At 36.2% G+C, this 12,898-nt stretch overlaps 1 protein-coding gene across 4 annotated transcripts in view; it reads right to left on the bottom strand.

Moving 5' to 3' along the window:
• The window catches only part of CLCN3 (chloride voltage-gated channel 3), a 71,509-nt gene that overhangs the window by 19,792 nt on the left and 38,819 nt on the right, over positions 1 to 12,898 (bottom strand). For all 4 annotated transcript variants that reach the window (XM_037133968.2, XM_037133979.2, XM_037133973.2 and 1 more), the window contains 6 exons: positions 8,818 to 8,917; positions 7,026 to 7,213; positions 6,111 to 6,233; positions 4,784 to 4,990; positions 1,911 to 1,991; positions 450 to 995 (listed from right to left, as the gene is read on the bottom strand). In XM_037133968.2, the coding sequence (XP_036989863.2) occupies positions 450 to 995; positions 1,911 to 1,991; positions 4,784 to 4,990; positions 6,111 to 6,233; positions 7,026 to 7,213; positions 8,818 to 8,917 (1,245 nt within the window). The remainder of the gene's footprint in view (positions 1 to 449; positions 996 to 1,910; positions 1,992 to 4,783; positions 4,991 to 6,110; positions 6,234 to 7,025; positions 7,214 to 8,817; positions 8,918 to 12,898) is intronic.

The raw sequence follows: 12,898 nt of genomic DNA, 5'->3' as shown, positions 1-12,898 counted from the left end.
CTAACTACCCAGAGACCGCCAAAATGGAAAAACCACAGAGTGAGATATTCTAGGAGCCCAGATGTTCCAGCCCCAGGTCTGAGTCTTTTCAGCCCAGGTGCCAGACAAGTGAATGTCTCTGAGACAAGCAGCCCCAGCCATGTCTGATGACAACTGTGTGAGACCAAAACATGCCCAGATGAGTCCTTCCCAAATTGCTGACCAATAAAGGTCAAAATAAGCAGTTACCTTAATATGCTAGGTTTTGGAGTAATTTGTTACAAATTAACAGATACTATGTCTCAAGCTTACCTCCTAATGAATTCTTTTATTCATTCCTTAAAATTAAACCCAAAAGATAAGAACTTTCTCAGGCAACAGTTATGAAACAACCACATTCACCTCTCATTCCACACACAAATTTTGGTCATGACCAGATTACCTAAACATCACCCCACATTGGCACTTACCTTGATACCAAAAGTGAATACTGTCATTATGATTTTAAATATGAGGGCTAAGCATAACTGCCATATAGCTGAATATACTCCGAGGCCTGCTGGACGGTCAGGAATATCATCGACAATTTTACTGGCATTCATGTCATTTTTGTAGTCACAAAGAGAAGAGGATTCCAGGGGCCCGCAGTCTGTAAAAAGCTCTCGAATCAGTTCACTGGTGTTCAGCCTCGTATATGGATTAGGAAAGGCTATCACAGCAGTAATGGCTGCAACAATAATGACTTCAAGGACAGGATACTTTCCAAATTTGGTGGATTTGCGTCGACGACACCAGGCAATATTTGCCCTAATGAAAAAGGCTCCCCAAAGCCCTCCAAATACCCCGAGGAGAATAAAAGGAAACAGTTCAAAAAGGTACCATGGTGTATGGTATTCCACATAAAAAAGAACCAGACGGCTATTTCCAAATGGATTAATGGATCGCAAAACAAATGCAGCAACTAAAGCAGCAAAAAACGATCTCCATAAAGTTTTAAGAGGAAAATAATAGCTAACCTAAAAAAAGGAAGAAAAATTAATGATATAATTTTATAAAATGTTTCTGATATGTTATAACTTAAGTGGTAAATATCATAGCTTTAAATTTTGCTACAGCTAGAATTTACATAGAACAGATTTTACTGTAGTGAGGAAAATATTGATTTTTAATTAACTTTGACTATCACCTCATTATACATTCACAATATCAACTAGTCATAAATGTCTAATAATTATTATAATACCTAACATTGATTTATTTTCAAAAGGAATTTCACTCCCAATCATAGCAGTTAACAGTAAAATGTGCTGCCACTAACTCACGTTACCTCATAAAGAAGTATTTAATTTACCTCTTCTGTAGTAAATTAAAAAGAATAGAACACAAACAACTAGAAAAGTTAATTTCAAAACATTCCTAGTCATATTTTTGTGTAAATATGTAAAGTCTTAAACACCAAAGAGAAAACAAAAACAAAACATTCCATAAAGTGACTAAACTTTCTTAAACACCAATAACTGCAACAGAAATAATCATACAAGAAAACCTTACAAAGATGATTTAGTAATTGATTAAAAATTTTAAAATAAAAAGGCTGAACTTTAGCCAACAGAGATAGACTGTTTTAAGTATTTCCTATGAAGTCAAATTCATACCTCCTTAATGTCAACAGTTAATATTTAACCATAATTAATGTTTTATACATAAATCATATTTTTAAAGACTTTTTCAAGGTAAGGAACATATACACTATGCTACAGCATGCTACCTGTTATGTACTAGTGGAAAATAATTCTATGAAAACAAATTTGTAAAATTAAAAATAAAGTCTGTACCTATTACACTCGATATAAAACTGAAAAATGTGCCAAAATATATGTGTGGTGGTATTTATACATAATTTTAGCTGTTGCTATTTCTTTTTCACGTACCTCTTCCAGGCTAAACAGAACTCCCCCAATCGGTGCACCAAAAGCTACAGAAACACCTGCAGCTGAGGCAGCTGACAGCACCTTAGAAAAAAATAACGTGGCTATTTCATGTTTTTATAATTCAAATAGATACCAAACAAAACTTCTTCCTGTTACTCAAATTTTTCAAACGACTATTTGGAATTTAACTCACCTCTCTCCCCTCCCCAAGCAAAGGCAGATTTTTTTTTTCTAAAAAGATTTTTTTACTTTTCTGCTTTAATTGAAAAGTTATTCATGTATTCAATATTCAGTCAAAAAACACTTGGGTGAGATATACTAACGTAACTGGGACATAAAGAAGAGGAAATAAATACAATCAACTTACAAGATGTTTGTGAAGACCAATGGAGAGAGTGGTAACTGGGATAGAATTTCTTCCGATTTTAGAGCTACATCATCGTCAATAGTTACTCTATTCTGAATCCTAGTAAAATACCCAGGGAACCAAAAGCCTACTGAGTTTCCCCGTATTTCCAGTGCCCTACGTCCTCTGAAAACACTGCCGCTGCCAGCAAGGAGAGCCTCACCCTGAAAGCACAAACAACGGCTGCCTCCTGACACAGTGCCACCAACCAGGACGGACACAGTGGAACAAACTCTCTCGTGGCTCTTCTCTTCAATGTCCTGGTCTGCCACCTGGCACTGCCCGACCCCACCACTGTGCAGGCAACCGCACACATTAATTCACTGGGCATTTGTCTGTAATTACTTTTCTAAGAGTCTTGATTCTTTTCACTACTTCAATAAATATTTGAGGCTACAAAAGCATTTCCTCAAACGGCCAATTTTTACATTTCTGAAAAAAAAATTAGAAATCACCCAAATTAAACTGTAAATTATTCACAGCACAAACTACATAGGCAGGTTTCTGTTTGGTAAATTAAAAATAAACAAATACTTATTTTAATTAAATTGTATCTGGCTTTAAGGATGTAGACTCTGCTATTTTGAGGAAGTCATGAGAGAAAATTTAATTTTTTTCCCCCACAAATGCAACTGCAGACAACCCAATTAACTGAATTCTTTAATTCTACATTTAATAGAATTTTATGATAAAGCTAACATCCATGAACCTATAACTCACATTTTAATCTCTTTAATAAGTAATCTAAGAATCATATAATTAAAAAATGTCAGCGGAGTGGGTATAGAAAAAAGACAAACTATAAGGTTTTAATGCATTCATGAACAAGGAAATGCTAGACATTTATGTACTAAGGTGATGGAATAAAATTAATGTCATAAACATTAATAATCATCACAGTGAGTAGTACATTAAAATTTAGGTGAATTTAATTTCTGCAACATTTTATAATAAATTACATTTTGCACTTACAATGAATAAATAAAAATCTTACCTACAAAATATCAAGCTATAATAGCAAGTAAAGGAACTGAACTGGGGAGAAACCAATATAGTTGTGTCTAGCCATTGACCCGATGCACTACAGCCTAGCTCGGGGCTTGCTGTGGACAAACAAACATGTGCTCACATAGTCCTAGGAGGAGGAGGAGTAGAGTAGTTCAGAGTATAGACTTTAAAGTGACTGAAAAGAACTTTTAATCCACACTCTGACACTCTTCTATGTAATCTTGGACAAGTTAACCAAGATTTAGTTTAGTTCCCTATCTATAAGTGAGAACAATAGTGCCAGGTTAATAAGATTATTGTGGAATTAAGTTTTAAAATGCAAGTAAAAAATGTTCACAGAATCACAAACAATAGTTAATCAATAATGTTAAGTATCTTTGTACAGGATAGTACTGAAATCACAATGACCAGAGATGGAACAATGAATGATGCTCTGAAATGTCCCACTTTTAGACTACTGCTAATAATGCAAGGACAATGTTTTAGTACTAACATTAAAATGAACTAGAATTATTTCAATTGAGGAATTAAACTAGTTTCACAAAAAATACTCCACTTTTTTCACTGCAGCATAAAAAAAAACAGGACGAACAGTCTCTTGTGCTAGGGCCAGAGACCCCTGGGTTCTCAATATTTGATGATATGTAAAAATATTGTACCTTTAAAACCCAATAGCTCTGTACCATCTAGGGCTGCAGATTAGACTGGGAAAACAGAAAGGGATTGGACCTCCAAAATCTAGAGCTAACACAGATGATTTCAGGAACCCACTTTCCTTCTGGAAAATATCCAGAGCCACCTAAAAACATCATGGAAACTCTAAAATATATAAAGTTTACAGCTCTCCTAGACGATCTCAGGCTGGCCTAAAAAATGGTACAAGAAACTGCCCTGAACAGCTGAATACAGAGGAATTCCTCTATCTCCTTTCATGTAAATCTCTGATTTAAACCCCAGGGGGCCTTAGAGGCCCTCAGAGCTTCCCCCTGGTGCCAAACAGCTCTCTGCAGATGGCACGCAACTCCCCTTGCATCAGACACCTCCTCCAGAGGAAAACACCTGTTCAGATCTCCCAACCCTGGAGAAAAGACTGATGGTGAGAAATAAGAGTATAAATAATATCGTGTTTGAGAAAACACTTCAGAGGAAGGGAGGTGTAATGCAAAGCAAAAACAAGTGGAAAGACCTTTGTAAAATTCAACTGGAATTGGGACACCATGTAGTCCATCTAAAATTTCTCTACAATAGACAATTAACTGAGCAGCACTGGGGATGGACTGTAGAAAGACATTAATGATTAATCACAAAAAGGAAAAGCATAAACAATTTTCACATTAAGTTTTTCATCTGAATACAAAATTTACCCATAAAGTGTGATCTTTACACTACAAACGTCTTCACTGAAATAAGTGTATATGACAGATATTTACATGTCAAATCAACTACAAAAGAGACTTACCTCCCTTTTTTTAGCTTCATTTGTGCTATACTTTGGAAAGAGGTAGGAGAAGATATTTCCACAGCAACAGGCAACATGTACCAGGGGACCTTCTTTTCCTAAACTCAAACCTGATGCCACAGCCAGTACTAATGTAATGGTTTTAATCATTAAAGTCCATTTTCCCAAGTAACCCCTGATGATGAATCCACTCAAAATAGTTTTAATCTAGAAAAGAAAAATCAAGGAATCTTAATTTGTTTTTTTAAAAACCACAAGAACTTAACTAAAGTAATAACTTGTTTTTTCTCTTGTTTTACTCAGAAAACCACTTTGCAAATTTTGGTGGACTATGAATAACTCACAATTATTTTTTACAGGTTTTAACAATACACTACATATAATAACTTCGTATTATATTCTAACACCCTTCCCAAGCAAGGATAGAAGACAACCCTGTCTCATAACTAAAATATCAGGCCACGTTAAAAGGAATACAGACCCTCCGAGGACTGTAATTACATAACCAGAATAAGGTGAAATTGAGCATTTGTTATAGGAATATAATACAGTTACATTTCAGACTTTCTGTGTCAGAAACAGATATATGCCTTCTCAGAGTTCTGTCATTCTGTGTGACTTTCACCTACGTGTCAGGAAGGATGAGTGACAACTGCTAAATACTGCATGACACTGCTACTTACTGAAGACATTCTGTAATAGACTTTAAAAGGCCCTATTTAGTTTTTATAAGAAATGCACGAGAAAAAGCTGATAAATTATTTAAAACAGAAAAAAGGAGGAAAGAATGAGTTAACATCATGTTCAATTCTTATAGTCTCCTTTACTGTGGATAAACAATAAAACCCAATGTTTGTGCCATTGACTCCCCATGATCAAATGTTCACTTTAAAGTATAAAATGGTTATAAATATTATCTTCTAAATTCAAAAATTAACTATGTAATTAAGATATAGTTATATACAGAGAAGGAATGTATTTAAACAAGTTCATAAGCAAAACATCAACTGACCCATCAAATAACTTTAGGTCACAAGATATTTTTTAGGGCTCTTGGGGTTTAAGTAAGTCTTCTGATATTTGTTTAGCCAAGTAATAAATTAGTGGTGAGAAAAAAAATCAACCTCCACAGTAAATGATGAAATGACTACAGGGAGGAATTTCTTTCAATGATGTTTACAATTAGCTTACACTTTAACTTTTCCTTTTCATATTACAAAAAAAAAACATTTCCCCAGAAAAACAACTGTTTTTCCCCTAAAGGAAAAAAGATAAGCATCTTAACAATTACTAAATGTCTAATGATACTAAATACTGCATGGCTTACCTCTGGGATTCCAGAGCCACAAGCATATGGAGCAAATACCTTTACCAGGGAAACTGCCAGAAAGGCAAAACTCAAGGCCCAGAAGATGTACATTATGTAGTTCATGATGTAAGAACCAGGACCCTAAAAAGCAAATAGTTCAATAGTATGAATTTAATTTATAGTGCACCTCAAATGCAAGCTCTTGCCTTAAGAAACTTGAGTGAAACTTGTAAAGGTTCCTGGTTTATTTCCACAATAATAAAAGGTTTATATAAACAAAACATTTAAGTAGAATCCAAAAACATATTTATATACATCTCAAGGAGCCTTAATCTATAATATTTAACGTTTTTCCTAACTTTTTCTTGATCCCTAAAATCTTGCCCAGAATCTCAGCTGTACTTCAATCTCTAAAATTCAGCTAAAACAAAAAAATGTTTTATATTTAAAAACATATCCATATATGATCATGTAACATTATACAACATTCTGACTCCTAAAATGTTACAAAGCATCAAATATAGTAAAATAACAATTTCAACACTGCAATGCCATGAAGAAAAATCTATGGATTTCTCCAAGGTACTTCCAGTTAGAAGGCTTATTTAACTAAATTTTTGGTAATTCATGTCCCAAATAATCGTGATGTAATATGTTAAGCAGTTTTAATAATCTGACTCGATAACAACTTTTTGTGGTTACACAGATCTTGCTGCATTTCTTTTCTACAACAGGAAACACATTTCACATCATAGTCCGGGAGACTCATGTGTGACTGCACAACTAATATAAGTTTTTTGAAACGATACTTATATTTTACTTGCTGCAAAGTATCCTCATATTTTCCATTCTATCCTATTACATTTCTTTCCTTTTTTTCCTTAAATACAGGTTGCAATCAATTATTACCTCATCTTGAGAAAAAGCACTTACCTCTGCCTGACCAATGATTAATTCTGCCCATGTTTTCCACTGTGGACATTTATCCCTCTCCTCAAATGTGGTCTCACTAGACCCCCAACAGCACTGCTCATGGTTGTACCACAATGCATTAAGGCAAATGCCCTCCTTTAGGTCAGTCATCCAATCGGCAGCAATGTCTATTAATCCAGCCAATGCCCCTACAAAAGCATGTTGGAGATGGTAAAAAATTAAGTCATTTTGGGGGAGTTAAGAACAATCATGTCAAAAGGGCCAAGGAAAAGAGGGGACTCCCTACAAATAGAGTCACACAGGAAATATCATGTGAACTTAAGATTTTCAAATCTTCGTTACCAATTTTTATTACCTTTTTAAAAACTGTAAATACCTATTCTTTAAAACTAAATTAAAACTAGCTACACTGCTCAAATTAATTGTAATTTTAAACAAAGATGTATAAAAGATACTAAAACATCTTCAAAAGACAGCTACCTGGCAAGAGGTTCACAAATCTGGTTACTGAAGTCTGAGTTTTTACTAGTATGTTTCAATACAAAACTTAATTAATAGACTTACACATGATCTCAATCTCATTAAAATTTAATGTCCATTAGAAATAATTAGTGAAACTCATAGCATTAATGAAATACTTTGATATTTTCATCTTTCTTAAATAACAAAAGGTCAAATATATAATGATTGCTTACTGACAAAGTACAAAAAAAAATACATAAATTTATGGTCAAAACCTAGGTCCTTCTCATCTGATAAAAAAGATCAATGAGTCACATACACACAGTGGCCACAAAAATTCTTGTGCATGTCACTCAGTGATATTAGTAGTTCCCTCTATCCTCTACACAAATTTTAATTTTTTCTCATGTTCATCTGAACAGAATCTTCCATGAGAAGCTGAAAGTCATTAAACAGTCCTTAATGTCTGTTTTCAGATCTTCAATGCTATTCTTAAAATCTCACATGTTGAGACTTTGGGGTTACTCTAGCATGGTGGTTGAAAGCACAGGCTCTTGAACTAAACTGCCTGGATTTAAAATCTTTGCTTGGCCACTTACTAGCTACAATATATGACCTTCGTCAAGTTAGTTAAGCTCCCTGTGCTTCAGTCCCCTCATCTGCAAAATGGTGATAACAATAACACATATACCAACATTTTCAAATGGTGTGCCACGAGAATTTTTAAAACATGCAATACCTGACTAGTTAGGGGCACTGACCTCTTTTCCCTTATACGGTCAAATAAAAATATGATAATAGCCAATACGACAATAGGAGTCCAGCATGAATGAATAAAAAATTTATCTATTATTTTGTTAGATGAGCAAAAAACATGTATTTGGGCGTGTTGCTAAATTTCAGTAGCTAGTTCATGTGTGCCACGAGAGGAGACAGGTTGAAAACCGCTGCTGTGCACCGTCAGACTCCCAGGCGGTTCACACACCCACAGCTTTGAGAGCAGTCCACGACATGAAGGGAGTGCTCACTAAATATCACCTCTTTATTATGAAGTCACCATTAAATGATACTTTATTCATCACCTAGTCCAAACCACATACTTCACAGATACAGAAACTGAGCCTGGAAAAATGGAAAAAAATTTTGATAGAGCCAAGATTTGACTCAGAAGCCTCCTACCTTCTAGTCTTATGCTTAAGTTTTAGAAGGAAAGAAAAAAATAAAAAATGCTTTAAAAAACCCAACAGTCCCTGAAAAAAATTGTAGAGAGGAGAGAGAACTATTTATGATTCTGTTACTCATAAGAGGATTGCAATAAAAACTTCTTTACCCGATGCCAATCCCGTTAGTGTTACGACCAGCCATCCTGACCATGCGTCATATAAACTTTTTGTCATTTCCCATGCTGATTCTTTCTTTTTGCTGTTGATCTGAAATTAGAAATGTTCATGCTTCATTTCTGAAACTAAAAATAGAAGCTACAATTATAGACTCCAACAATATTTCTCAGTTATTATACATAGCACAGTCCTTTCTACACTAAATAATAGGAAAGGTGGGTTTGGGGCAGAACCAATACCAGCTGCTGTACCTGTAAACCAGATGACAAACGTTTACCCAGAGACATGAATTTTAACAAGAATACCTCGGAACTAGAGAGCAAGGAGTCCACAAACCACACAAAGTCTGGCCCAGACTGGTCTAAATTATATCCAATTTAGCTTGTACATGTCTTTTATATTAACAGAAATAAGGCATTATAGCTTAAAACGTCTATCATGCCCTAGTCATTCTCTGCTCCTGGGAGTTAAGTGGATTATTACATTGTTTAAAAGGTGAGGTCAGTTTATAATGGTACCATGCCCATAAATGAAGTATAGAGTAGTCATATGAATAAACTGGGTATAAAATAAATTTATAGCCCTGGCTGGTGTGGCTCAGTGGATTGAATGCCAGCCTGTGAACCAAAGGGTCACTGGTTCGATTCCCATATGCCTGGGCTGCAAGCCAGGTCCCCAACAAGGAACACATGAGAGGCAACCACTAATTGATGTTTCTCTTCCTCTCTTTTTCCCCTCCCTTCCCCCATCTCTACAAATAAATAAATAAATAATAATAAATAAATGTACAAATACATTTGTAGATCTATAAACATACAGAATGAAGAGCTCCAATCCCACAGGTGGGGCTCAAGGCTCTCCATCCCTGTGTAAGGCAGAAGTGTTCTTGACTTCCGCCAAGATGGAGGCATAGGTGGAGATGCCATCCTTCCTCACACAACCAAGTTTAGAGACAACAAAATATTAGCAACAGAAAACACAGCCAGAACACAGAAAATTGAACTTTTCAGAAGTCTGATAACAACAAATTCTTCAACCTGACCGCTGCCTGCGAGAAACAGCAGAGGGGGCCACCATTTCCCCACTCTGACCCCGCCTCCACAAACAGCATCACAATCCAGCAACCTGGGAATCCAAGGTTCCGCTCCTCATACTTAACGGGCACGAACAGACCAAATATGGCGCAAGAAGATCTCAAAGCCCCAGAGCCTATAAATCTAAGCAATGAAGAAATAGCAAAACTCTCAGACGCACAGTTTAAAACACTGGTGATCAGGATCCTCACAGAACTGCTTGATTATAGCCACAAATTAGACAAACATATGAAGGCAAAACTAATTGAAATGAATGGAATTGCACAGGAAACCAATAGCAATGAAAAGGAAACTGGCACTCAAATCAATGGAGTGGACCAGAAGAAAGCAAATAATGGCCAAACAGAAAAGAGTCAAGAAGCAAGAATTCAAAGAAATGAGGAGAGTCTTAGGGACCTCCAGGACATCTTTAAACGCTCCAACATCCGAATTATAGGGGTACCAGAAGGGGGAAAGGCACAGCCACCAGTGGAAAACTTATTTGAACAAATAATAAAGGAGAATTTCCCCAATCTGGCAAAGGGAAATAGACTTCCAGGAAATCCAGGAAGCTCAGAGAGTCCCAAAGAAGTTGCACCCAAGAAGAAACACACCAAGGCACATCATCATTACATTAGCCAAGATGAAAATGAAGGAGAGAATCCTAGAAGCAGCAAGAGATAAGAGGACAGTCACCTACAAAGGAGTCCCCATCAGACTGTCAGCAGATTTCTCAAAAGACACCTTACAGGCAAGAAGGGGCTGGAAAGAGGTATTCCAAGTCATGAAATCCAAAGACCTACAACCAAGATTGCTCTATCCAGCAAAACTTTCATTTAGAATAGAAGGACAGATAAAGTGCTTCTCAGATAAGATCAAATTCAAGGAGTTCATCACCACCAAGCCCTTATTATATGAAATGTTAAAGGCACTTATCTAAGAAAAAGAAGTTAAAAAAAAAAACATGAACAGTGAAAGGACAACAAACTCACAGTTATTAACAACCACACCTAAAACAAAAGCAAACTAAAAGGACAGCTAGATCAGGAGTGGAAACATAGAAATGACGATCTCAAGGAAGGTTAGCAACAGGGGAGTGGGAGGAGGAGAAGGGGGGAGAAGGTACAGAAAATAAGTAGCATAGATAGTAGATAGAAAATAGATTGGGGGCAAGAATAGTATGGGAAATATAGAATCTAAAGAACTTGAGACACATGGTCATAAACTAAAGGGGGGTAATGGTGGGGATGGGGGGGTAAGGTGGAGGGGAATGAAGGGGGGAATAGAACAACTGTAACAGCATAATCAATAAAAAATAAATTAAAAAAAAAGAAGTTGCTGTTATAAAAAAAAGAAGTGTTCTCTACTGAATCTAGTGGAGCAGGCGAGATTAAGAGGATGTCAACCGGTTTGATTTTCAGGTCTCACTCTATTAAGACCCAAGCAGCCAAGTCTTCCCTCTCCTAGTACAGAAAATAAGTAGCATAGATGGTAGACAGAAAATAGATGGGGGGGGGGGGAGAATAGTATGGGAAATATAGAATCTAAAGAACTTGAGACACATGGTCATAAACTAAAGGGGGGTAATGGTGGGGACGGGGGGTAGGGTGGAGGGGAATGAAGGGGAGAATTGAACAACTGTGATGGCATAATCAATAAAATAAAATAAAATAAAATGTAAAAAAAAAAAGAATGTACTTGCAAAACTAAAACCCTAACCTTTTCTGTTTTACTAGGATGGCTGTTTCCGAAAGCCATCATTCCACTCAGATGTAGACTCCAATTAAGAAAACAAACAAACAAACAAAACTGAGACAGACCCACAGATGGAGAGCATGCTGGCAGCTATTGTGGGGAGAGGGTGGAGGTTGGGGGTCGGGTAAAGCGACTGAGTAAAAAAGAACAAAAAGAGAAAAAACTCATGGACAGGGACAACAGTGTGGTGACTGCTGGGGGGAGGAGGGGCTGGAGGAGGTAGAAGAGGGTAAAGGGGGATGAATGGTGATGGACAAAGACTTGACTTGGGGTGGTGAACACACAACAGTGTACAGATGCTGTGTTGCAGAACTGTGCACTTGAAACCTGCACAGTTTTGTTAACCAGTGTCACCTCAATTAGCTCAATAAAAAGGAAAAAAGCCACATTCTAGAAACTACATTACTATTAGGTACTACCAGCACACAGATAACATTGGCTAAGAAACAAGGGGGAGGCCTGAGCAATGTGCTCTGCCTAGGACTTCAAGTCTCCAGTGTCCCACAGGAGGGCTACAGCTGGAAGTCGGTGATCTGGTCTACTTAAAATATCTGGTCTATTTTAGGTCCCAAGGCCCATTCAAAAGACCTAGTAAGTTCTAAGTTAAACAACACAATTTTACTCCTTCTATTCTACTACCAATCATAGATATTAACCACTCTTTAGAATTGAAGGTGGATAATTTTTCAGAAATAATCTTTAAACTCATGCTGCCTTTTCTCAAAAATAACTGGAATGTTTAATAAGATGTTATTAAGTAAAAACTCAGGAATTTTTTAAATGTTCATTAATGTGTTATTAAGTAAATTGCAGTACATCTATGTAATGACAATTTCTGCAGCCATTAAAAGAGAATACGACAGATACAGTGTCACACAGAGGGAAAAGCAGAGTGGGTAAAAATGTGTATAGTATGCCACAGTTTATACAAGAAAGGTAAGTATATAAATACACATGCTTGTATTTTAAAAAGTAAAAAGATAAACCATAAGCATTTAAATGTAAACCATTACTCAAGAGGAAAGAGGCAATAAACTGAAGAAAAAAAAAAAGGGGGGGGGTTTAAAACAAAGTCATAGTATGTACAACCCTAGTGGGATAAACACTAAGGACAAAAAGTATCAGAAAAAAGGAAAAAGAAAACACTAAAACTCTTCAGTAGGCATACTGCTGGCGATGGTGTCGGTAATATTATTCTGAAACTGTTGTATGTGTACTGTAATGCAAATCAAATGACTATATG

The sequence above is a fragment of the Artibeus jamaicensis genome, unplaced genomic scaffold (genome assembly GCF_021234435.1).
Source record: "Artibeus jamaicensis isolate MK-2021 breed Jamaican fruit bat unplaced genomic scaffold, CSHL_Jam_final scaffold_537, whole genome shotgun sequence".
Classification (NCBI taxonomy): Eukaryota; Metazoa; Chordata; class Mammalia; order Chiroptera; family Phyllostomidae; genus Artibeus; species Artibeus jamaicensis.
Note: the sequence above shows the minus strand (reverse complement) of the source record. Positions and strands in the feature narration are given on the sequence as shown.